This window comes from Anolis carolinensis, chromosome 5 (genome assembly GCF_035594765.1).
Source record: "Anolis carolinensis isolate JA03-04 chromosome 5, rAnoCar3.1.pri, whole genome shotgun sequence".
Lineage (NCBI taxonomy): Eukaryota > Metazoa > Chordata > Lepidosauria > Squamata > Dactyloidae > Anolis > Anolis carolinensis.
The window spans coordinates 174,564,417-174,592,069 of NC_085845.1; the positions used below are offsets into that span (position 1 = coordinate 174,564,417).

General features: G+C 38.7%; 1 protein-coding gene across 1 annotated transcript in view; it reads right to left on the reverse strand.

Annotated features, from left to right (window-relative positions):
* Positions 1 to 323: 323 nt before the first annotated feature.
* Positions 324 to 27,653, reverse strand: part of cyth4 (cytohesin 4) — a 44,323-nt gene continuing 16,993 nt past the window's right edge. Inside the window, exons 5-13 of the mRNA XM_008110669.3 lie at positions 25,984 to 26,102; positions 24,814 to 24,894; positions 22,955 to 23,067; positions 21,311 to 21,459; positions 16,612 to 16,723; positions 13,035 to 13,111; positions 10,549 to 10,620; positions 6,790 to 6,944; positions 324 to 5,550 (exon numbers count right to left, since the gene is read on the reverse strand). Of these exons, the coding sequence (XP_008108876.2) occupies positions 5,478 to 5,550; positions 6,790 to 6,944; positions 10,549 to 10,620; positions 13,035 to 13,111; positions 16,612 to 16,723; positions 21,311 to 21,459; positions 22,955 to 23,067; positions 24,814 to 24,894; positions 25,984 to 26,102 (951 nt within the window). The 3' untranslated portion in view covers positions 324 to 5,477. The remainder of the gene's footprint in view (positions 5,551 to 6,789; positions 6,945 to 10,548; positions 10,621 to 13,034; positions 13,112 to 16,611; positions 16,724 to 21,310; positions 21,460 to 22,954; positions 23,068 to 24,813; positions 24,895 to 25,983; positions 26,103 to 27,653) is intronic.

Below are 27,653 nucleotides of genomic sequence, written 5' to 3' on the forward strand. Positions count from 1 at the left end.
CTAAGATCTGTTCACTCTGCCTGTTGAAATTAATTCAGCTGCCCTGTTGCATTGGCCAAAAAAGAAAAGAAAGAAGGGGGGAGGGAGGCAGATGAACTGGCTGCTTCAGAAGCACTTGCTGGATGGATTTCCTTGTGGACAGAGCCCCCTTCAGGAGGAGAGATGAGAAATTGGATTGCAGAGAGGAAAATGCAAGATTAAGGCAAGCTGAAAAATGGAAAAATAAGAGCAACTCTGAAGGGGTTGTCGATTGAACTACCAGGTCAGGATCATCTCAGGGTGTGAAATTTCATGAACCAAACCTAACAATTAGAGGCAATCTCTTATGATGTTGTGGAGGACACGTCCTGGTGCTTTAATGATGCTTTTACAATTAAACAATTACAATTAAACAGAGTATACCATTCAAATAAGAAAATCACAGTCTAACAAATGAAGCAAATACAGATAGACATTTTTAAAGACAGTGCTCTTGCCCTGAATTTTCTCCCCATTGCCTTGAGACCCTAAGATATGGAAACCTATTTGGCAAATCAAGAATAGCCAAGAAAAGGGAGGTGCATTGCCATGATCGTCTTTGCTTCCTGTACTTACATTCTCTCTGCTTTTCAGGTCACCGCTGCATAATGAATATTGTGATCAGGATTATGTTAATCCACACAAGGTATTTGGAGAAATGTGTGGGATGCACATTTCAATGTGGAAAGACCTGTTTAGCAGGTCCTGAGACTCCCTATGGAATGGATAAGAGCTTATCTCAGAAAAGCTGAACGTTTGTTCTACTTGTAATGCATTTGGGGTTTAAAGGAAGGTGTGCAAGCCCATGCATACATTTAAGAAATTTAGTGAAATCCTTTTAAGTCTGCCCAAAAATACACATTTTACCATAAAATGTGTAGGAAAATTGCTGGAATTTTCACAAAGAACAAAATTACATGCACAAAATATAAATAAATTTCTTGGCAGTGAGAGGAGTCTCACAAGCTAATATAGAAACAGAATGAAACAAGAATGCCAGTGGAGAGTAGGAAACTCAGCCTCCTGACAATGACAAATTTCTAGGTCTATACTCCAAGGAGAAAATGCAGCCCTGCAACCTAAACCTATACTAACCCTTCTTGGGTGGTATTTTCATGTTTTCAAGACAGTCTTTATAAGCAGGAGGCCTACAAACCTGCTTCTAATAGAAACAGAAATAGAGATTTTGTATCATCAAACCTGAATGCACTTCACGTTGTACTTAGTAGCATGATTTTTAACTTTATTGATATGGTATTGAACACACGTACAGCCTTGATTATAATCAATATTAGTTATAATTTCTAGAGAATTTTTGTTAGTTTCATTATCCTTCTATTGCATGCTTTGATAATTATCCTGAAAGATCAGTTGATAAAATTCCAATTTTGCAAATGATGGGGAACTAAATCCAAGGAACAAATTAAGCAGCACGAAATTTATATCTTCAGCTTTTGCTTGGCTGGTTTTTAAAACAGCCATGGAGAACTCCCAAGATGGATTGCCACCATGTCATTGTGGAGCAGTTAACCTTTCACTCCTACAGTATTCTTGTTCCAATCTGAATCAGTGCTGCACAGGGCTACTATCTTCAGGGAAGAAATAAGGGACTTGATTTAGTTCATCCAGTGGCTGAGGTGACGTTTGCAATGGAGATCTAAATGTAATATTTTTATGCTATAGAGTACATCTTCTGCATCTTGGTGTAAAGTCAAGTTAATTTATAAACAGGTGGTAACATGGGAAACTTAGCTTACCTGTCCAAACATATCTCCCTTTATGAACCATCTTGGAGTTTGAGATCGTCTGGGGAGGCCCTGCTCTCACAGCCAAGATTGGACGGGATGAGAGACAGGGCCTTCTCAGTGGTGGCCCTTTGGCTGTGGAATTCCCTCCCCAGAGATATTAGCTCAGCCTCCTCCCTTGTGATCTTCCATAAGAGACTGAAAATGTGGCTTTGTGACAAAGCCTTTGGAGAATTGGTGCAATAGACATATATGGAATGATGTCTATTGCATTTGGATTACACTTATGGATTATGTGATTAATTGTGAATGTATTGTTTTAAATGTTTTAATGTATTTTATAATTCTCTTTTAATGTCCATTTGAATTGTACATTGTTTTTAAGGCATCAAATAGTTGCCTATGTGTAAAGCTGCCTTGAGTCCCCTCCGAAGTTGAAAAAGTCAGGGTAGAAATGTCGTAAATAAATAAACTGCCTTAAACTATGTCTAGTCTAGGAGACTTCCCCTATACTTCCTGTCACCCTCAATGCAGATCTTATTGGTTGTTCTGCAACCAGCATTACATTACTGGGCCACATCATGAAGGAAGATCTTCCCAGTGACAATGCTCACCCCTCAGCACCACTCTTCCCAGTGTAGTTTGAGAGATTTATTGAAATAATATTTGATCATACATGCCTTCTATAAGTTTGACAGGACAAGATTTTCAGTGACCCTGTGACCTATCATTTTGACACCCTGGGGAACACACCCTAGAGGTGTTTTAAGGTTGAGTGTTACAAGAATGCTTTACCTGATTATGACATCGTAAGCAATGTGCCATTACACTGCATGTGCCATTCTGATAGAAATGCCAAGTCTAACAAGTGAGGAGCACACATAGATTTTTCAAGGCAATGCTCATACCATGAGATTCTTCCTGGTATTGAAACTGCAAAAGAGGGCTTAAGGCCCTGTGATGTAGGACTTCAAGACATCTAGGCAAGCTATGCCTGCTCTGTTATGATGGCTATTTTTATTATTTCAATAATTTATTATTCATTTATTATATTAAAATCACTTTTCATAATGATTTTATTCCTGTACCAACCATTACAGTATAAACAGCTTGGATATTTTATTTTATCCAATGGTACAGAAGCAATATGAAAGTAATGAATAAATAAATCTGTGTTAATATGCTGTAAAACATCATTAGTTCCTTGGTCTATCTAATAGTGTGTTATCTTTGCCTGACAACAGATTCCCAGGGCTTCAGACAAAGGTCTGTGCCAGCTTTGTTTGGAGATGCCAAGAACTGAACTTGAGACATCTGGCAAATAAACCATGTGCCTCGTCAATTGATGTAGCTGAGATTAAATGAGCAAAGCCTCTGCTGCAGAGAAAGGACTACAGATACAGCCGGTCCCACCATCTCTATTTGGGGTTGATGAAATGAAACAAAACAGATACAGAAAGTATAAAATCTGCAGGATATTTTCTTCTTTGATTTTATTTACAAAGAAAAATTGGCATTATTCCATTGTTTGACAAAAACACCCTTATTTGTTTTCTCTATCTCTTCAAATAGGCACATTCAATTTAAATTTAATTTTTTAAAATAACTCCTATTTGTTTTACAAAGTGCTTGACACCAGGCGGGGCAGAAGATAGTTTGGGATCTACAGGTAGTTCTTTGGGTAATTATTATTTAAATTTGTAAGGACTTCTGAAAATAACAACAATTGAAAAACAAGATTTATTTACCCAAATTAAATTACTGAAAAATAATACTGGAGTGAATACTGCAAGCAAAGGTAAGTGAGCATGTGGGAATGGCATCAGTCACATATTTCTGAAATCAGCACATGCTCAGAGATAACCTGTATCTTGATTCTATGAAGAAAAAATGAGATTCTGCAAGCCTTGATTTATGGAGAAGTTATACATCTCACAATAATCCAGTTCATTTTCACAGTAACACACCATTATTCTTATATTCATTTTTTTCCATATAGGAAATTTGAGATGGAGAGGGAATAATGTGCGTGACAACACAGTTCTGACTGAATAGAACATACATTCATTAGGCTTGTAAATTTTGGCTAAACCTTGATCCGTTTCTGTTGGCCAGATACTGGTAGTCCCCCATATCTGTTTTCTCACACATTCCGAAAATAGGCACACAGCCAGATGGAATTTTTGAACCAATGATCTAGCTGATAAATATGGCTAGACCTGGCCCATTGGTGGCAATGCAAGGGCGGCTCCCCAGGCTCCCCTTCCCATCATTTTAGGCAATGGCATTGTTTGTCCTTATATCCTTTATTAAGACCTGGATTAAAAAAGCATCAGAGTTAATATACCAATCTTTCTGTGATCCATTCCCTTTGGTCTGTAGAGGAGACCTGGGTTAAATGCTTCCTTAAAGCTATTTCTACTTTCTACTCTAGAGGAGACAGACGGCAGCACACGCGCTCCCTCCCTGCTCTCCCTGCATTCAGCTTTCCATTAAGGCATTTTAAGAAGGCAGCATTGCATGCCCTGCCTGCCTTCCCCCCCCCCCCCTCCGCCACGTCTTTCTGCTTTGGGTTTAATGCTTCCTTAAAGATGTTTCTACTTTCTACTCTAGAGGAGAGGTAACAAAATACACAGAAACCAGGATGCAACTGTGATGCTGAATAGGGGAGGAAGAGCCATGATTGGCTGCCACACAGCCCTGTTATGGACCGGAAAACATGACAGCTAGGCCCTTGCCATTATGGCCACCTGGTAGAGCCAAGGGAGCTGGTTTGGCTGAAGTAAAACAGCTAAAACGGATCTATGCACAAGTCTAGAATTTGTGTCTTTCTATGGAGCTCAGACTGGACTGCAACAGCCCAAAAATATTACCCAGGCACCAATCATTCCAAACCTGGCTCTTCACCAGGTGAACCATCAACTCTAGGTAAGAATGAAATAAATAACCTTTTCTTATGGATATCTTCATTCTTCTCGATTACTGGCAGTCAGCTTGAAAAATATAAGAATGTATCACTTCTTGGATGGTTCTTCCAGAGCTAGATCGTGGCTTAAGGGTTCTGTCCTGAGAAGCCTGTCTTATGGTAGTCTTGGCAAAAGTTCAGAGGCTCAAAGGAGCTATGTGACAAGCTCAGAAAGCCAACTATATATACACACTTGCATTGGCAAGGCTCTGGTGCATTATATTGTTTCCTTTCCACTCATTTGGTAGCCTTTGTCCTTCATTCTGTTCTTCCAAATGAATGAATTAATTGCATACTACATAACTCAGGCTGCATAATTATTTCAGATATCCCAAGACAACATATCAGGCAGGAATTCATTTATGAAAGTCTTCCTGTTTCAAATATTCCCAAAACTAGGCATCTGCTCTGGCCATTTCCAGGGAAGATGCCTTTCTTCCTAGGTTTTTTTTTTTAAACCCAGGTCATTAATTGATATATAAAAATATCCCAAACTTGCTCCAGAGCTGGTAAATGTTGCCTGTTACTGGTAAGGGAAATTGAGTCATAACTCCTGCAATGTTATCTGTTTCTTCAGCTCTAAGAGAGGAAAGAAGAGGCATTTTATTATGCTGTCAGTCATTGAATAGACAGAAAATAGGTGGCTGTTGTTTCCCGTTTCTCAGACAGGAAGAAGGTCTGGATTTTGAATTCTTTTTAATGGTGGACATCCACTATATCCATGTTCTTGCAGTGATGAAAAGGACAGCTCACTTTTTGCTGGCAATCTTTTTCTTACGTGCAGCAACCAGGTCATAAAAAGGATCTTGAGTGATGCTGGTTCTAGAAGAAAAAACATGGAAGGAATTGAAGACTTTGACATCACTTTCTTTTGCAGGATACATGGAACTTGACACAGTAGTAAATCAAGTGGATGGACCAGCTTTCCTCCCTTTTTCTGTACAACAGACAGCTTGTTTTGTTTACTGATAAGCTATTCTGATGTCTTCAGGTAAGTCAGAGCCCCCTATTCATTGTCCAACATTCAACTGGTGGTCAAGCTAGTATGGCAAATGGGGAAGGGATTTCATCCTGTCTTTTGTTTCAAGCAAAAACATGTTTTGGGACAGTCCTGCCTAAAGGTATCTGATTGTGTACTGTAGCAAGGAGGATGCTGGGCCAGTTGGATTCCTCTGTGGAAAAGCATTTGAACCACCTGGTGATCACCATAAATCTATGGGGGAGAAGGAACTAGGATAGTAGGAATGTGGTGTGGCTAATAAAAAGAACAGAAGGCTAAACCATTTCTGGGCATTCATATTGGAACAGAGTTGCATGTTTTAACCCATGAACTCATAATATTTTTCTCACATTCAATCTCATTGATCACTGAGGAGAAAATGTTTAGTTAGTAACTTCAAAATGTGCTGTTGGTCTTCTGCATCTGTCTATACCTGCCAGTTTGTATCATCAAAGGCTACTACTCTGTCATCTCACTGTTGGAAAACACAGAGTGCTTGCCATATCCATGGAGGTTTGGTTCTGGGACCCTCCATGGATATGAAAGAAATGTGGGCAATCACATCTTATATTGTGTTGTTGAAGGATTTCGTGGCCAGAATCTCAGGGTTGTGGTGTGTTTTCGGGGCTGTATATACCTCACAGCCTCTGAGGATGCCTGCCATAGATGTAGGCGAAACGTCAGGAGAGAATACTTCTGGAACACAGCCATACATGGAACATGGTCATGGCCAAACACACAACAAACTCACATCTTATATTATTAAATGGTGGTGATGCAAACATGCATGCATCAGTGTGTCTACATTCACATCATCAGCATTTACTAATATGGGGCATGACCATCCATAGCCACTAGAAATCATGGATTCAAAGGATTCACTATAATCCTGAACCCAAATGTGAATATTGGTACACTGCCTTGGATTCATGATGGTAGGAAATTGGGCTATAAATAGAAAACATCAGATTTTTTAAACTGAGAAATACAATTATATTCTTTATCTCTTGGCATTTCCCTCTCTTCATTTCCCATTTGCCCCCAAAAACCTTTTCCCTCACCGTATTGCTTCAATCCATTGGTCACGTTCCTCTGGCAAAGCAGCAGAAATCTTGTAGGATTGGTGCTTGCCTTGCACTACCTTCCCGTCCCCATCAGTCTTGCAGGCTTTGATCTTCTGTCCTTTGCAGTTTGCATTGAAGAGCTCAAAACAATTCTGATGGGAGAACATAGAAGGGAATCAAAGTCCAAAGATCAGCAAAGCAAAAAATTCTGGGATCTGGCATGTGTATGTGTGTGTTGTGCTTCAGGTTAAAAAAAAAAGCAGCAAGAAAACCTTTTTTGTGTCTTCACACATACATATAATGAAATCCCACATGATTCAGCAGCAAGAATATTAGATTGAAGTTCTTGGAATGCATTTCCTTTTCTGACAAGAAATGACTGCTTGATCCCAAGGAAATTGCTACACATCTCATGCCTCAGTGGTGCATTTACTTTCCAATTTGTCAACAGCGTGTTATTTTTGCAGAAGAGAATGCCACAGTATTGACTTATTTTATTTACTGGAGGTATTTATTCTTTGTGAATTTTATCTAAACTGACCTAGCACATATCTTCTGGATCAATGTAAACCCGAAGAAAAGCAGAAGGAAGAGTCATTCCTACATCTCTCTTTCCACCCCTGCTCCCACGTATAGGTGGGTGATATTTCTGTGTGTATGTACACAAGCATAGCTACGTCAAAAAGTCACAGCATACATCCAGTTTATTAGTTGACTTTCTCAGAATGGCATTAGGGGGTGAGAGTTCCTGCTAATCAAAAAATCCTGGCCTTTTATCTTGTGAGTTGTGTCTCTATTGTTTTATTTCTTTGTTTAGCTAGTAGTTAGTTTATATCCTGTCTTTTTCTTTAGATAGGATACTTATAAAATTTCTCATCCTCATTGAGAATCCTTTGTTTCTGTACAAAAACATTGTAATTTTGGTATATTTTTGTAAATGAACTAACTCTTTTCTACTGGAAAAAAATATTAGTGTTTCCCACAAAATATTTGGGAACCTGTTGTTGAGTCAACACTACACACATTAAATCAAGCACTGAATGGTGAGTCAACAGGTAGGTAGATTCAGTTGATTCTAGGTGGCACTGACAATAGGATTTTGGTCCATGAAGAAGTCATCTTCTGTACATAATTCTGGGTGTTACTCTCTGACACCTCCAACTCTTGCTGAGGGTATTTGAGAGTGCTGACTAACAAGTGAAACCCATAGTGCAGGGTCAAAGGGAAACTGCTCTGAATAAGGCTTGGTGTTTGAATGGGGTCTTCAAAATTGTGGACTGCTGTTTTGAAAGCTCAAACTGAAAAATTAATAAATGTAATGATATAGTTCTGTGCAGCCAAATCTTATGAATGCTTACTTGGAAGAAAGTTCCATTGAGTAAAGCAAGGATTCCTCCTAGGTTACATGGATAAGGGATAGGGGCTGCGGTGGTGCAATGGGTTAAACCCTTGTGCCGCTGAATCTGCTGACCTGAAGGTTGGCATTTTGAATCTTCAAGACAAGGATGGGCTCCTGTCTGTCAGCCCTAGCTCCTTGCCAACCTAGCAATTCGAAAACATACAAATGTGAGTAGATAAATGGGTATTGCTTCTGTGGGGAAAGGCAAAAAGATGCTCCAAACAGTCTTGCCAGCCACATGACCAGGAGGTAACATCGCAACTCCTCAGCTTGAAAATGGAGAAAGAGCACTTCCCAGAGCCAAAAATGAGCACCGCCTCCAAAAGCCAGAAATGAAAGGAGAAGCATTTTCCTTTGTTTGTGTTTGTGTAGTTGATTGTAAAGGCATTGACTGTTTGCCTATGTATGTAAATTCTGTAATCCGTTCTGAGTTCCCTAGGGGAGAGGGGCAGAATATTAATAGTGTATTTATTATTATTATTATTATTATTATTATTATTATTATTATTATTATTATTACATTTGCCAGCCTTAGCATCGATTTTATGTTTGAAATGTAAAGTTTAAATTCATAATGTATTTTAATAGTTTTAACTGTTTTATGTGCTGTTTTATATTGGTTTGTATGGGCATCTAATTGTTGCCACTGTTGTAAGCTGCCCTGAGTCCCTTCGGATGAGAAGGGCGGGATATAAATGTGAGAAATAAATAAATAAATTTTCCAAAAAAGATAGCATTCTGATCAGCAATCCCTTTACACTCATAGCTAGCTGACCTACTGGAGGGCATTTTGATCTCTATAGCCTTGGCAAGAATCATGTTGTTGTTGTTGTTGTTGTTGTTGTTGTTGTTGTTGTTGTATGCCTTCAAGTTATTACCAACTTATGGCGATCCTAAAATGAATGTATCACAAGGTGGTCTTTGCAAATCTGTTTGCGGGGAGGGGGCGGGATGTTTGCTTTCCTCTGAGGCTGAGATTGTGTGGTTTGCTCAAGGTTGTCCCAATGTGTTTCCCAGACTGAATGGGGATTCAAACCTTTATCTGCAGTGTCATAGCACAAGTCTGAAATCATTACACCATGCTGGCTCTTAAGAATCACACACCCTGCTGGAAAATTGCCAGTTTAACGGATCCAAATGATTTTCAACAAACTGAATGATTTGGTGTCCACTTATAGGAAAAGTGGAGGATTTTTTTTAAGCACAACTCTCAGAATTCTCCTGTCAGCATCAGACAACAACTACATCACAAAATTCAGAAAGGGCACAACCTGAATGATAACTGAAGATTTCAAAAAAGCTCCTCTGTGTGTATGTGTGTGTGTGTGTTACATTTCATCACCTTACCCCACTTGACATGCTGGTTGAAGGATTCTGGGAGGCATAGTCAAAACAAGCTTGGAACAATTTAATTACTGAGTTTTGAGTGCCAAGCTCTTGGAGCAAACTAATTGGTTCTACCACCACTGCTCCTTTGTTCAGTTTCAGCTGTGGCAAGTGGCACTGTGTATCATTTGCGAAATCCTGATAGAGGAACGATTCCTCTTTCCTCAAGGGTATTGCTAGTGAAGCTATCAAGGAGTCTGCTGAATTGGTGAGCTCCATTCTTAGAGGAGTGCTATTGGGAGAAATCATTTGTTTGGATCTGGCTTCAGTTTCCCTTCCATTGTAACTTTCAGATGAGATTGTGCTGACTGACATTGCTAAAGAGCACTCAAGATCTTGATTAGACTAGACACCAATAACAAAGCACTGCTGCTCAAATGTCTTTTTAGACAGGTTTATTCCCTGAGCTGATATCCATCTCTAAAGATACCTATATCCAGAAGTAATTGGGTTTTTTTCCCAAGCTTCTTCCAGGTGCTTGTTTCAATGAACAGCGAGATTCCAGAATGGGCTTTTAAGGTATTTGAGTAAAGTGTGAGAAAAGTCTCACATTGCTTGTTGGTGCATTGTGGAGAATTGTTACAAATATCTAAAGGAAGCAGCAAAAGCAAAGAGAGTGAAGATGAAGGAGTGTTGGGTGCAGAGCAATATGGCTTTAAGGGATTTTCCATCATGTGAATGAATTCCTAGTTGTCATAAATAACAACAACAACAACAACAACAGCAACAGAAGTATGCAGTTTGTCATATTTCCACCTTGGGCTATATGCAGATATTAGATTGCTACTTTCATATTGCCCTCATACAACTCTGCAAAAGATAGCTCAAACTTCTGCAAAAGCAATCTGCCCCTTCCCCTTGCCTCCTGACTACATGGGGAAGGAAAGAGAGAAGGAATAGCCATGTGACAGAAGTTTGCCTTCAAAATGTTTCCCCAAATCCATATATTGCAGACACTGGCACAAACTTACTGGTTTCTTTGGGTCATCTACTTTCCGAATAGATAAATTTTCCAGCGGAATAATCCCCAGAGGCTCTTTGTCCTAGAAAATGGTAAACAGCAGTTACTCTCTGATTCATATCCAATCCCTAAAGAGTTTAGGCGAGAAACATCTTCAATTACTCTCCTCCAACCAGAGGCAGAGACCATTCCCAGTTGCTGCACACATATCAATTTAGCAATAGAAAAGTACAATTTTGAACAAGCCACAAAAATATATCTCTAGGCTAGATGGACAAGCACAAGAAATCATCAATTGGTTTCTTCTGCATCTGAAATGGCAGCAAAAACAGGTGAATGATGAAATATGGCAAGTCAGGAGAAGCTCCAGCTTTATAAGGGACATTACCCATCCAGTATAACCCTACCAAGGATGTAAATCTTCACATTTAACTCTTGGATATAAAAATAAAACATTTCCATAGTTGTGTTGTCAAAGGCTTTTATGGCCGGAATCACTGGGTTGTTGTGAATTTTCCAGGCAGTATGGCCATGTTCCAGAAGCATTCTCTCCTGATGTTTCACCCACATCTATGGAAGGCATCCTCAGAGGTTGTTAGGTCCTCAAACTCACAGCAACCCATTTGCATAGTTTATTCTCTAAAGGGACAATTGACATTTTTTACACTTGTGATTTTATTTTCACAATTTAGGAGTTTTTGGTAAATATTTTGTAACAGGTTTTTTTAAAAAAAAATACAAATAGTGGGGTTTTGTTTACAAAATCCCTTTTTTGTTATTGTTGCTGTTGATTTTAAAAAGCTCCCATATTTACATTCTCATATAAGACAAGGTAAAACTATTGTGGTAGTTGGTTTCTTCATGTGTCAAGACACTGTTCCTCACTGAGAACAAGAATATTTTGACACAGAGCCGTTGGTTCTGCCCATGAGCAGCAGATGGCACTAAGATGGTAAAACTTCAGCTATTTCTTTTTCCTATATGAAGATGAATAATTACAGTAATTTTCTCCTCACTATGGGAGAAAACAAACATTCCTCTACAGTATTCACTCCAAATTCAAAGTGTTGTGGAGTATTCTATGAAGAAAAAATACATGATTTCTGTGTTTGTGTGTGGAAAGGAAAGTTTTTCCATGCAAGTAGTCCACTTTCTGCAAAGAAAATAATATTTTGTGATAAACATTTGATGCATTTTTATCTGTGGAATAATTCCTCCACAACATTTCAGGATGTTCAAATACAGTAGTCTCGTTTATCCAACCTTCACTCATCCAACATTCTGTATTATCCAATGTAGTCTGCCTCCTGCCCTGATCCACAGCTGTTTCTCTCAGCAGGCAAGGATCACAGATTTTTAAAAATCTTCACAGTACTGAACTTTTTATGCATTTAACTTCTGACAATGTTGTTACTGTAAGTTCATTTTATGCAATTTTTAGTAGTCAATGTTTTTGTAGTCAATGTTTTAAATACATTGCAATATTTGGTGCTACATTCATAAATACAGTAATTACTACATGACATTACCATGTATTGAACTGCTTTTTCTGTTTTGGTGCTTAATTTGTAAAATCATAACATAATTTGACATTCAATAGGCTTTTCTTTAATCCCTCCTTACTATCCAACATTTTCGCTGATCCAATGTTCTGCTGGCCCATTTATGTTGGATAAGCGAGACTCTACTGTAGTGGAAGAGGAGTGTACAAAATTCTTGTTGGTCTCTTATTTTTCCTGGCAAAATTTCCTGACTTTTGGGAAACCTGTTTTTTGCCATGGGAATGAATAATTAAAATATTCTTTCCATCCCTAGATGGCACAATGGAGAGGGTAGAGAGCTACTCCACATCTGTCAGTTTTCCTGATCTGAGCTGGATGCCGCGCCCTTTGGATCTCTCCCCCTCTGCCGCCTCCCATTACACACTTTTCTCAAAACCCCACATCTATGCAACAGTACATTTGTCCCACATCTTGAATATTATGATTCCATCAATGCATTTAAGGAATTGGATTATGATCCAGATTGCTAAAACAGTAGGATTTACAACCATGACTGCAAGCAACGACTTCCCCATTACACCAAGATATATATCCAAAATATTCAAACTCCAAAAGTGATATAAGAATTAGCAATTGTTTCATCTATAATCTTCCTCTACATGTTTGATCCCAGCTGCAGATTCCCTGAATGTCTTGCACCCAGTCTTGTATGAACATATTTGAGTCAAATGCTTGTCAGATTTCTCCAGCATCCTCATTTCCAATCTGCCAGATTCCTCCGTGGGATTTTGGAGCCTAGCAATAACTCAGCCATGCTCCCTACTGGCTAAAGCAGGCTCAGCTCAGCATGCTACTCAAAATTTCATTTGGGAGTCTGGGGCAGCTCCTCTGATCTGTCTGGTTTTTAGTGCTAGCTGTGAAGCAGAGGATGTCATTCATTCTGTTAAAATACACCTTTGAGATTGAGTTTGTTTCAGTGGAAAGCGGCTCTTACCGTGGTATATTCGAAGTAGTAGAGGCAGTTATCTGTGAGAATAAACCAACGGCGTTTCCAGGTCTTCACTCTGCCTCCTAGAACAAAAAGAATCAAAATATGCACATATATCAACATGTTAGATAAGGAATAATGGGGATAGTTTAAAAATTCACTAGATTTCCATTCTGGCATGAGGTTGAGTAATTCACAGTTCCCACAATTCACCACATACACAGATGCAATTAGTGACTGGAAATCTATAAATGTATGAATTGTCAGTTCCATTTCCAAAACAAAAAGTTTTAAAAAAAACATGTTCATATTTGAACAATGTATATGGGAAAAGACAGCCACATGGTTTGAGTCCTGGACTAGGATCTGGAAGACCAGGATTCGAATTCTCATTTAGCCATAGAAACCTCTTATGTAGAAAACCCTCAGAGGAAGGCAAGGTCAACCCCCTTCTCAACAAATCTTTCCAAGAAAACCATGTAATATATTTGCTTTAGCTTGGGGTTGCCAGTAATCAGAAATTATTTAACATCATGCAACAAAACAACAACAAGATGAGCAAATCCATACATCCAAAAACACAGTAATATATGCTTGATCAATGCGTGCAGGATGATGTAGATTTGAGGTTGGAGGAATAGTCATAAGATGCTCACCTTTTGAAAAATAAGCACAAAATATTCAGTCCCAGAAGGAAAAGAACCCATAATCCTTGGAAGAATGAAATCCACACAAAATTTAATTGGAGAAATAACTCATCCCACCCAAGATGGATTTGATCATTAAATAATGTTTGCCATAGTTTAAAGGTTAATAATTAGAACTAAAAATTAAAATAATTAATTAGATTTAACAGGTTATATTCTAATGAGTTACCCCTTCTCCCAATCAGGTTTAATAAGATTTCAGTACTACTCACTATCACAGTTGGGAAACAGCTTGTCATATTAAACCAGTTATGTGCTAATTCATCTCCCCTTCCTTCTGTGAGGCTTGAATAACAGCACATATCACTCATGTGGTGCAATAGATAAAATGTTTTGCCTCATTATTCATTGCAAGAAAGGAATGGTTGCGGGGGGGGGGGGGGGGTGTTCAGAGCTGAATTGTGTCTTTGTTCAAAACCTAAGGCCAGTATTCTACAGTTAGGGCCAATTAACATAGGCTCATTAAATCAATGCAACTTGCAAAGGAATTGTTCCGCCAAGTTATCATTGATTCAATGGACGTACTTCTCTTGGGAAGAACAATAGGATTTAAGTCTTCTACTTTAATTCAGGGGGTTCTAAATCTATAACTAAACTATAGACATTTATTTATTTATTTATTACATGCATTTATACCCCGCCCTTCTCCCCGAGGGGTCTCAGAGCGGCTTACATTCTGCCACGAGGGCCAGCAACAAGTATACTATAAAACAAAACAATTAAAACATGATAAAAAGTATACAAAAATTAAAATGCTGCAAGGCAGCGACATATAGGGGCTCTGTGGATGGATTTCAAGGGGTCCATAATTTAAGCACAATTTTCTATCTATTTTCTTCACGTGACTTTGAATTTTTTTATCAGAGCATTGTTATAAGGAGGGTCTTCACAGTTTCCATCAGATTCTCAAAGGAGTCCAGGACCCAAAAAAAAATCTCGAAGAACTACTCCTTTAATTCATTTATCTAGTTATGATTAATGCAACGAGCTAAATTTTGGTCTTTGGGATGTTAAAAACAACAAATGAAAGCTTTCCCTTCTGACTCCCAATGTTAACAAATTAATTTTTAAACCTAACACTCCATGCTCTGATTTTGAAAGCACTTTAGAATGAGATAGGAAAGCAAAAACCTTGTTTCCAGGATTGAAGGTATATAACATTTTATACTCAAGTTCACCATGGCATGTGGTTAATTTCATGGTGAATTTGGAATAAAGTGAAATAAGGTCTAAAATCTTGATACCAAGCATTTAGATAATGATCATATTTTTTTCAACAAAGGTCTTGTTCCAATTAGCTGATTTTTAAAAGAAAATAAATAAGATTCGCATCAGAAAAAAGCATCTTTATTTAGCTTTAGTTTCAAGATACTGTTATTAGTCTGAAAGATATCAAAAGCATCCCATACTGAATGGGGGCAAATCACATACTGCAGTATTTCCCAGCTTTTGGTCCTAAAACTGCTTTGGAGTTCATTATCCAGAATTCCTTACAAATGGCTTTGCTGGCTGAGAGTACACTGTAGAGTTAATTCTGACACTCCTTTAACTGCCATGGCTCAATGCTATGGGTTTAAGGGAGTTGTAGTTTATAAGGTCTTTAGATTTCTCTACCTGATAGTTACTGGTGGCTCACCAAAATACAACCCCCAGGATTCCCCAGTCAGTTAAAGTAGCATCAAACAGCATTGTTTCTACAGTATAGCTGCACATCTGGAAGACCACAGACTGAGAACAATTGATGTAGTCTTATCCATGTCTATGTAATCCCTGTTGTTCAGTGGGCTCAGCAGAAATAACTGGTGGTGTAAATGGTGCGGAGGGTTGGCATTTCACTAAATTCAATTCAACTTAGTTTCAATTCAAGGCTCCAGTTCAGTTCAAAATGTCATTTTCTCTTTGTCAATCAGAGCCAATTTCACAACTCATGTCAATGTCATCACTCTTACTGCACCTCAAGTGTCTGGTCAGGAGACACATTGTGATCAATCATTTTTGGTTCAGAAATTATTGTTACTGAGCAGTCTTGGGTTACTATTATTCACGCCACCATTTGGGAAATAAAACATGAGATTTGTTCTAGCTTTACACACCTTGAATCTTGTGAACAAACAGGATTGATTTTTGATCCAATGAACAAGTTCCATGGATTCCCTTTTTTTTGTGTCAGGAGTGACTTGAGAAACTGCAAGTCACTTCTGGTGTGAGAGAATTGGCCATCTGAAAGGACATTGCCCAGGGGATGCCCAGATGTTTTGATGTTTTTACCATCCTTGTGGGAGGCTTCTTTCATGTCCCCGCATAGAACTGCAGCTGATAGAGGGAGCTCATCCGTGCTCTCCCTGGGTTGGATTTGAAGAGGCAACTTCAGGTCAGCAACCCAATCTTCAAATCATCAGTCATGCCAGCACAAGGGTTTAACCCACTGTGCCACCAGGGGCTCCCCTGGGTTCCCGGATTTGAGACTACAAACACCCACCTCTCTGCTCAAACCATTGCCTGAACAACATGCCATTTTGCAAAGATTTTCCCAAGCAGCCCTTTCCTGATGTCTCTTTCCCCCCAGTCCAAAGATTCAAAGGACTGCCAGGTCAGCTGAGGACAGAGAAGTATCTACTTCTCATGATCCTAGCCAAAGGCAGCCTTGTGCATTCAATCTAGCCAAAGGCAGGCAGCATGGAGAAACAGGAAGCTTCAGGGACTACATCACAGAACCGAACGCCAGGGGTCACTGTCGCCCCATCACACAACAGAAGGTGGGCTGCTGCAGTCCTAAATTAATTTGAAGACTTTGCCAGTTTCCTTGAGAGAAAAGGTTGATATATGGTGGAGTGTACTAAACTAGCAATGTACTCAACGAAATACAAATGTATTACCTAGTTTTAGAAGCCAACCTTCTCGACTTGGGTTGAAGAAAGTGTGGGTGAGATCGTTTCCATCATCTTCTGGAATGGAGAATGGTTCATTCTTGATGCTATCAAATAGACTCTGCCTCAGGAAAAAGAAGGGGGAAAAGAAAAGGAAAATCCTGAAGGGTGCCAGCATATATCTCATCATGAGAACACAGGAAGCTGCTTTATACTAAACTAATCTATCTTGCTCAGTATTGCCAACTGACAATTACAGCTCTCCAAGTTTCAAGGTGGGAGAGTAATTGTTTATTTCTTTTCATAGTGTTTTTATATATTTTTTAAATTAAAAAAATACATTCTTTCTATGAAAAAAAGAAATATATATAAGAGGACATGGGTAATAGGAACAGCCACTAAAAGCAGATAATAAGGGAGAATTGAGAACTTGCTCATCAATGATTCTTGGCTCAGCAGAAAGTAATAAAAAAGCTGAACCCACAAACAGGAAGCTTTTCACTCAAGGTACAGGAATTATGAATTCACTAATTGGTGCTTTGTCAGCTCAGACTGGACATGCTGCAACTGCAGTTGATTACATTTTTTAAAAGCTAGGCTGAACTCAGATTTGAAAAATAATGAGGACTCAACAATAAACATAGTTTGCCAGGGCCATCATTTTATGTAGAAACGAAGTGGGCAAAAAGGTGACTCTTTCACAGAAAAAGTCCTTTGTAGATGCAGTCATAATTTCACCACATCCACTGCATCTTTCTCAATAGCATACTTCCATTTGAACCCATTTCTTCCGCCCATTCACCATTCACCCATCATGTCAAACCATGACATCAAAGTTGATTACTGATTTTCAAATGTTGAGTAAAAACAAGAACATACGTAAATTCTTTTTAATTTTCATAATTCATTCTACAATCAGTATGACGGCTGATTTCATATGGTGCTTTCTTAATGCTGAAACAACCGGAAATCATCTTGATAAACCGAAAGAATTAAAAGCACATACGACTCATAGTTAAGGGTTTTTTCCTCATTTCTTCTCCAGTAAAGTAGTGACACATATGATGTCACATGTCTCGTAATGCTACTGCAAGTTCCTTTAAATTTCCAGTCACAGAGGAGCTTAACTTTTCATTCAATGAGCAGTTAAGTGATTTCTGTCCAAATGTTTAATGGCATCTGAAGTGACAATTTAGGATAAGTATTGATCACTGATAGAGAAACAGAAAGGCATTTTATAATTCCTTCAGAAAATGCTTATGATTTATGTGATTCAGATAGTAGTGATTCGGAAAGTCAGAAATGTTGATATCCCAACATTTTATATCTTAGAAGCTAATATATCTTTGGCAGGTATACAGTACATGTAGGTCAGTGGTCCTCAACCTGGGGTCCCCAGATGTCTTGGCCTTCAACTCCCAGAAATCCTAACAGCTGGTAAACTGGCTAGGATTTCTGGGAGCTGCAGGCAGGGCCAGCTCTAGGTAATTTTCAAGTGTAAGCAAACAGTATTTTGCCCCCCCCTCCCCCCAAAACCAATCACTGAAAAATAAAAGGTAGAAGGTAGAGGTGAATAAAAGAGTTACCTTACAAACCAGAAGTTTACTTACAACATTATGTTCATATAGTTACATTACATAGAATTAACACAAATTAACTTTTTTAGAATACAAATATTTTATTAAACTTAGTAACAATTTTAAGTTTTTGTTGTTGTTTTTGGTCTACAAGTACTACACAAAGGTTTCCTGGTCATGCTGTCTCTACAGAAGATTTTTCAGACTTCGGGCTTGCTAATAACAGAGAACTCAATCCCATGCTTGTTGAGTCTGTCAGTCAGTTTTGTTTTGGAGAACCAGCCCCAGAAGGAAACGAACTCTTGTCCTTCAGAAGTGCCACACCAACATGGACCATTGCAATGGGTGTGGCAACATAGCCAGCCTCTGGCCCCTTCACTTGAGTGGATATTTTAACATCCAGTTTTCCTTAACACAAATTAACTTGAACATTTTTAAAATTAAAAAGAGATTTTTCTGGCATCAGATTGACCTTGGTATCAGAGCTATAGTTCACCCATATTAGAGAACACTGAACCCAGCAAGTGATGGATCTGGACCAAGCTAGGCACACAGACCCAACATGGCCAACTGTGAATCCTGGGGGAGTTTTGGGAGGGTTGACCCAAGATTTTTGGAAATTGTAGTTCACCCACATCCTTATAAATTTTCTCATGGGAGCATTCATTAAAAAAATGAAAGACTGAGAGTTTTTTCCCCTAAGACATAGTGTAACATATGATATTACCTACCCTAACTTCCAAAAAACAAACAATCCCCCTTTCAAATAACCCAGGAATTGCCAGGTATCCAAGCTAGTTTTTTTTAAAAAAAACTGGGAATGAGAGGAGGAGAGGGTGGGCATTAGGACCACGCAGACCTTGGCCGGGGGAAGAGGGAGACATGCAGACACACTCCAAGGCATGAGTGAGTCAAAGGAGGGAAATGGGAGGAATTGCCTTTGCCGCAGGAGCAAAGGCAAAGGCGGCAGCAGCGAGACCCACAGCGCGTCCTGCCTCTCTCTCTCTCACCTGCCTTGCCTGTGTGTGAGAGAGAGGGAGTGTGTGCACTGGTTTTGCTAGCTCACACCTCTCTCTCTCTCGATGCTGAACCAGGGGTGCCTCAACAGCGCCCCTTGGGGATTGGCACTACATGCAAATGCATATCTCGCCTATTGCTTCAGCCGCCCCTGGTTGTAGGCTAAAAACATCTGGGGACCCCAGATTGAGAACCACTGATGTAGATAATTGTAAGATTGTTGTGTGCTTTCAAGTGTTTTTTTACTTATGGTGATCCTAAGATGAATCTATCACAGCAAAATTAATTCAGAGGGAGTTGTCTTTGCATTCCTCCAAGGCTGAGAAAATGTGACTTGTCAAAGGTCATGCAATGGGTCTCAGAGCTGAACAGGGATTCAAACTCTGGTCTCCAGAATAATCGTTCAATGCTCAAGCCAGCATGTTGAATTAGATCATGGGACACATCTGTCTGTCTAGGAAGTCCCACATTAATACCCCATTACTTTATTTTGTTATGGTTTTGTTTAATTTCTAAGCCAATGCATTCTGCAAACATTCAGGCTTACTATTAGAAGGAACTATATCAAGCATAATTTATAATTTAAAAGTAAACCAGTAAAATATGTCATTGCATTAAACATAGTAATTATCTGCAAAAGATACTATTTGTACTCTATGGGCAAGGAAGCAATCATATGTAACAAGAAAAATAACCTCATATCACTATTCTTCCAGGAAACTCCAATTGGTATTAGACTCAGCAAAAACTTGAATGGTTAAAGCTAATATTGATAGTGCTGAAGGAAAAATGGACTAGAGTATTCTATGAAGCCCAAAGTGAAGAGGGAAAATTACCTGAAAATCAATTGTGTATTGGCTATAAATAAGTATTACTTGTTTGCTGTACATTCATTGTCTCCAGTAGTATTCAGATATAGGCAGTGCCCTCATTTAACTGTGATATCAAAATTACCTTGTCACTGAGTTTTTAAAAAGCGGTACAGCATTTGTGCTATGTTCAGTTTAGGGCACCACAATTCAAGTAGGCTATCAAGATGCTGGAATGTATCCAGAGGACAACAAGCAGAATGGTAAAAGGTCTAAAAGCCAAGCCCTATGAGGAGTGGCTTAGGGAATTGGGTTCCTTTAGCCCAGAGTAAAGAAGGTTAAGAGGTGACATGATAGTCATGTTTAAATATTTGAAAGGATGTCATATTGTAGATGGGACAAGCTTTTTTCTGCTGCTCCAGAGACTAGAACATGGAACAATTAATTCAAAATACAGTAGAGTCTCAGTTATCCGGCTTCCATTCATCCAACACTCCGTATTATCCGGCGGGTCTTAGCGAGGAGGAGGGAGAGGGAAAAAGAGGGAGAGTGAGTGAGTGAGTGAGAGAGGTAGGGAGGCAGGTTGCAAAGGTGAGAAAGCCAGGGTAAAAACGTTGTACATAAATAAATAAATAAATAATGCAATATTTAGACTTAAAATTGCTAGGAAATTCCTCCAAATTTACTTTTAAAAGTAAGAATTTAGTATGAAATGGGGAGAAAGAATATTCTCGAAATGTCTCTCACAAGCATTGTGGCCATATTTAAAAAGTAAAAAGGAATGAGTGAACATTACTATTACCCAAAATAAGTCACGACAAAACAGGTTAGTACATTATTTTTAAAAGGACTGTGACTATGCCGTTATGATCCAAAAATGTTATGAATTGCAGTGATGCTGACATTTATCATGCATTGCTTCCAAGCCTTGGTTTCTTGTGCTACTTATATATTTCTTCCAGTTTGAAAGACAGAATGCTACTGGAGAAAATAATGAGGGTGCTATTATGCTCACGTCTTGCTTGTTGGCTTTACTTATCTATCAGATTGGCCACTGTGAGAACAGCACAAAGGACCAGAAAGGTCTTTGAACACCTGTAGGAAGGCTGTTTTTACATTCTTATAGAATGCAATAGTTTGATTTCTATCTTCTCAGAACCTCACTTACAGAGGCAATTGTTCCCTAGGGTCTTTGTGTAACATGGTCAGCACTACATACCATGAATAAACAAATGTAGATTCATCAGTTCTTGTAGAGGCCTTCGTTCTTAGTTCAAAAGAAAAGGTTAAAAGAAACCTTCCTACCTTCAGGAGATCTTCACGAAGGTCCTCTCCATTGTTGATACCTCTGTTCATAGACATAAACCTCTCAAAGGGGGGCTTCTCTTTGACATTGGGATTGTGCAGACTGGTATTCAACATTATGATGGAGAAAGAGAGGATATAGCAGGTGTCTGTCAGATAGAAGAGAAGGAAATGCATGAGTGCCTGATTTCAAGTCAGGGTGATTCCAATATTAAGGAAGAACTTGAAAAAATTATGTCAGTGAGACCTCTTAGATCCCTAAGGACTTCTAGATCAAGGTGGCAGCTCTTCCCAACCTTCAACAGTACCTGTAGGAAGAAAAAGGCCTAAGGCAAGGGCAACTCAAGTGAATGGGACTTTAGTTTGGCAACAGAAGAGGTTTTTATTCAATTTGGAGCAATTGGAAGAGAGGCAGCATTGAATTCACCACTCAGGTACTGATGAATCTACCTGCTATTCCTGGGCTATAGCAGATATTAGAAATGTGCTTTCATAAGATGTTGGGACTCTAACAGCAGCCCAAAATGCATCTTTCTGGAATCAATATCTGAGATGAAACACACTTAACCTTAAATATTCACACTCTACTGAATTTTTTGATACAGTTCTCTCATCAAAAGTGAGTAGGATGCATACTGTATACATCAGGGGTCCCCAAACTTTTAAAACAGGGGGCCAGTTCACGATGCTTCGGACCATTGGAGGGCCGGACTATACTTGGCCACCGAGCAAATAATAATAATAATAACAACAACAACAACAACAACAACAATAACAATAATAATAAATAAGAGGGTTGGAAGAGACCCTTTGGGCCATTCAGTCCAATCCCCCTTCGCCTTTGTGCACCGAAAGCACAAGCAAAGCACCCCTGACAGATGGCCACCCAGAATCAATGTTAATATTAATAATAATAATAATAATAATAATAATAATAATAATAATAATAAAAGAGGTTTGGAAGAAACCCCTTGGGCCATTGAGTCCAACCCCCTTCTGCCTCTGTGCACCATAAGCACAAGCAAAGCATCCCTGAGAGATGGCCACCCAGCCTCAATGTTAATAATAATAATAATAATAATAATAATAATAATAATAATAATAAATAATAATAAGGGTTGTAACAGAAGAAGAGACCCCTTGGGTCATTTAGCCCAACCCCCTTCTGCCCTTGTGCTGTTGGGGCCGGATAAATGGCTTCGATGGGCCGCATCCGGTCCCCGGGCTTTAGTTTGGGGACCCCTGGTATACATGTTGAGTATCCTATATCGAGAAAACTGAAATCTGATTTTTTTTTTCAAAAATAAAAAATTGTGCACCTGCGTGATTCAAATAGTGATTTCTTTGCTTATGGTTCAATGTATGCAAACTTTCTTTTATGTACAAAATTATTTTTTCAATATTGTGCATACCATTAATTTCAGACTATGTGTATAAAGTGATTATGAAACAATGAATTGTCACATTCAGGTTTAGATACCAAGATATCTCATTATGTATATACAAATATTTCAAATTCTGAAAAAAAATCCAAAACAGTTCTGGTCCCAAGCATTTTAGACAAGAGATACTCAATCTGGATGAGAAAAATACAGTGCACAGTGCCTTAAATAAATATTTCCCTACATCTTCTCCAGCAGGTACCTGTTGACTGGAAAACTCCAGGGTTGCATTGGCAATACCAGCTGGCAAAGGCCTCCATCATACGGTCAATCTTCTGTGCTTCTCCAGGTAACCGAAAACTCCACAAGAACTGTCTATGAAATGAAACCAAACCACATCATCAGATTCGAATCCCCATGGGATTAGATTTTCCCCTTGAACAGGAGAGCCTCCACAAGAAGAAGGAAGGGGGAAGTACTGTTCCTGGAAATAGTTATTCTTTGAGATACGCAGCTGGTGACTAATAAGTGGCATGAATCTTTCGATTCCTCAGAAACAGAATAGAATATTATCCTTCATATTAAGAAGTAAAAACTGTGAGGCCAGTTTACACATTAATAGAATCCTATCTGGAGTCACTTTGTAAAAATTGATTGATTCTCATGTGCGGAGTGGCACAAGGGAAGCTGTATAAATGTTGTTCACAGTGGGATATGAACAGAAGAGATCCAGTTATACAAGGTGGCTTCATCCAATTTTCAGAAACTCCCCCTCCCACATTCTCCCCACACCACAAGTGGTCTGGGAAAAATAGACTCCCCCAATTCACCTCTTCTTCTCACAGATATCTCTTCATTCCCCTATAGATGAGATCCATTTAAATGGAGTGGATTAGGAACGAGGGGGTATTCGTTGAGTTAGACAAAGGCACTGACAATAAGTGGAGCAGAAGACACCAACAGACATGACTTCTGAATATCTCCTTTCCTGACTATATAGCTGCATTTAGAAACTATTGATCCTATTGAAGGGGGGCAGAAGGGACTCCTGTAGGAATGGGGTCATAAAATCCTTTTCTTCCAGAGTCATTATCCATACTTAATCCAGAAGCCACCCTATGTGTATGCACCCTTAGGAAACAAATGTGGCCACAGTTTTCCAATGCAGGTATAAACCACAAATTATTTATGTATGGGGTAATCTATTTGTATGGGTTAATGAAACATGCTTCATGTCTACCAAGCAAAGTGAAGTCGGGACTTACAGGTTGAAATCATAAAATCTTTTGATTATCAAGTTTCCCTGTTCTTACTAATCATGTCATAGTAGACATCCCAATTATAATAAAAGGCTTTTGGACAGGCATGTTCTTCAATGTGCAAATAAAGACAAATCCATTAAAAAAAAAAGATCTGCCTCTGGTGGAGATAAAAACAGCCACAACCAATTTGTTGATATGGGCCAGTACAGTCACCTGTATTTTTGAATATCCTTGAGGATGTGGCTACTGAGGCAGTCATGATGAGTGACTACACTCTGTGACTATATATTTATTGAAGTGTCATACAACAAAGGACTCAAAGATGACTGCTGTCTGAACAGCCAGACTATTGTTTGCAGATCAACGCCAATGGGTTGTACGCAAACCAGAAACTATGTCATGTCTTTTCCATTCGTGTGCTGATTTTTGCTAGATTCTGCTAGATTCAATATAGTGGGGGGGGGGGGGGGGTAAGGATTTTTATGTGTTTAGGGGGGAAACAACACCACTGGGTCCATGCAGCCCAAAGCCCTGATTCTGCCCCCCTTCTTGAAGAAACTACATGTGGATGGTAAATGTGGCATTTAAGTGATATGCAGGCCCGGAACCTTTTGTGGATTCTTGTGCCCCTTCAAGGGTCAAATTTGATTTTGCTTCAAAATGCTCTCTAAATGACCTTGAGGTGGTGTTTCCTCTACATTTTGAGCCCCCTAGTACTACCTGGGAGTTGTTTTTTAAACATTTTTTTCAAATATTCCAGTGTCATTTTTTAAAGGATAGAGGATAGACCAATTCAGGTCCCAGATAAACTTTTTTTGGGGAAACAGGGAGTGAGCATTAAGTGTTAGGACCTACTTACCTTAGTGCTTGCACAAGATTAAGATTAGCAAATTGATGACATTCCACAAAGGCCTGTAGAACCTGTAGATTCACTGGATCCCTAGTAGGTGAAATGACACAGTCAAATGGTAAAAAATCAAAAGGATCTTTACACTTATCCTAAACTTAGAATAGAGAAATCTGTCAGCTTTAGTTTCCTTCCATTTCTCATTTTTTTTCATCTTAAATATGCAATGTTTAAATCTCTGAGACTATTTCCATTTTGGTTCATTGTGGATTTCAGGATTATCACAGGATAATACTAATGGAATTATATATGGATTTTGGCACATGTTTTTCCCAACACATAAACATTTGTATCATATTCAGTTTTGCAACATAATACCTTTTAATATTATTTTCATTAACATATGCCTTACTGCACAGCCTTCTTATTATATTGAAATCTATGTATCTTGGAGAACTTTGCTAAAACATGGAAAAGAGCAGGATTTGAAATCTGGTTTGTGTATGAGTTGAAAGTGCAAAATTATAAGTTACTGTTAAATGGAGAAGTATTGCTTCCCTATTTTTCCTCAAATGAAGCAAAAAGTAATTTTAGCAGTTTTCTTCTGTTGCAAGAAAAATGAAAAAACACATTCACATCATAGTCATGTTAGCCTCAATTAAATATGCAGAAAAAATCTACAAGATCTGGAAGATCCTTTTTCATTCAAAAACCATCCTGTTTGTATCATCTATTCACAATTCAGGACTTATTTTGTGCAAGATTCATGCGTGATTGGTTTGATTTTGTACGAAAATGCAAATTTCTACACAGGAAAGGTTGCTTTTGTGCAGAAAACTTACCGCATTTTCTGCGTAGAAAATCATAGTTTGGCATAGACTTATTATTTTTTTGCACAGGATGTAAAAAAGATAAACACTATTTTCTATAGAAAACAAGCACATACTAATTTTGCACAGAATAACTTTCAAACTACAAAGATTCTCATCAGTCCAGGATTCCTCTTGACAAGGATTATCAACACTCAGAATAAATTTTTCTTCCTTTTCAAATAATGTTCATATTTTCATTCCTACCATTAAAGTGCAAATTAAATGAATTAGTCCCCCATCCCAAACCAAGTTTCCCATAGCTTGAAAACCTGAATGAGATTTGTTAAATAAGATAATACAATCTACTTACCTCTGTCCCAGATAATCTCCAATGGCTGTCTTATTGAGTCCTTCTCCTTTGTAAAGAAATTTGGCAATTTCTTCAATATTTGAAGACAACACTTTGTGTTCAACCAGATACTGGATGCCCTGTTTGGAAAAAGCAGTCACGTCTTGAGAAATCCTGAAGTAGGGTACTGCTTTCATGGAGAGGGGAAGTTGAACAGGCAGTTTGCCCATGCTCACATGGTGTAGTCGTTTAAAGCTTACTACAAATGCTCTACCATAAGCATCCACCCATGACAATGCATGTAATGCATCAAACACACGAAGATAGTCAGATGTGTATGCAGAGTGGGCATGGTTGAGGGTGGATCAGAATGAAATCAGATGTGAATTAACAAAATAAAACTGGTGGTGATGGCACAAACATCTGATGCAATTGTGATTGCTCAAGTTAGCTGAGAGTCAACAGAATATTAACAGTAGAATACTTCTAAAGATTGACCTTTCTATAGCCATTTGCATTCTTTGGTGACCAGCCCATGTTTTTTCCCACTTTTCCACAAATTTTCCACTCATCAAAATTTTTACTATTTAATATTATTATTAATACATTGCCCATAAAATGTTTACAAAGAGTGCGGTCAGTAGCAGTCATATACCACAGCAGTGTCATAACCACCACAGGAAATTACAGAGAATGGAAAATATACTTTTTCAGTCTACCTTTCTCAGAATCCTGCAGCCAGCACAGTAATTGTGGATTCCATGATCCAAGACGTACATTTTCTAAGTTCTGAGAACCAGACCCTATCATTGTAAAGCATTCCCTTTCCTGTGGTAGCTGCTGCATCACTGAAGTGCAGTTACTTTTCAATCACTATGCTTTAGCTTTTGATTGTAATGTAGATATCAAGAAGGATTGAGGGAGTAATTAAGTTCAGAATCAGAAAGAACCCTTTTAACAGGAAGTGCAGTGTAGACATTGTACAGTTGGTATAGTTTATGGTTGTAATTACATCAAGCAAAGAGAGTTAAGGGTACACTAGACATGAATTCAATTCTCTTCTGTTCAGGATAAATTCTGTGTTTGAGCTTCACTTAATGTTGTTGTTTGTGCTTTTTCATTAATGAAGGTTCTGTCAAGAACACCAAAGAGGGAGAGGAGAAGAGAAGTCTTCCCTTTGCCCTTTCACCCACCTCTTCTTGTTGTTGCTGATACTGAGAGTAAGGAAGTGTAAGCACCTCACAGGGAAACCCAAGGATGTTTCTGCAGATGCCCAAGAATCCTCGTGCTCTCCAAAATTAGAAGGAAAGGTTTTCATATTAATCATTTTACCTTCAAAAGGTCTGCCAGGCTGCTGCGGGCAGGGGGATACTATCTATCATTACACTACATGCTCAGTATAAGTCTCTTCATATTGGCCTTCCCCCAGTCCTTCTTCAAACTGGTCTTCTTCCAGCCATTTCTTAGTTGAAAGAAGGTTTAAATGCATCTACACTGAAAGACTGGTATAAAAGTGTGACAGTGGGTATGTGTGTGTGTGTGCAGCAGTCCTCTGGGGTCCCATAACCTTGGGACAATGTGTCATCTAATCCCTAGCAATTGCCCATTCCTGTATCAGTAAGTGATACAAATTTAACAGATGGGCAGGCAGTGTCTCTCCAACTAATAAAAATAGCCTGTTCAGCTAATGG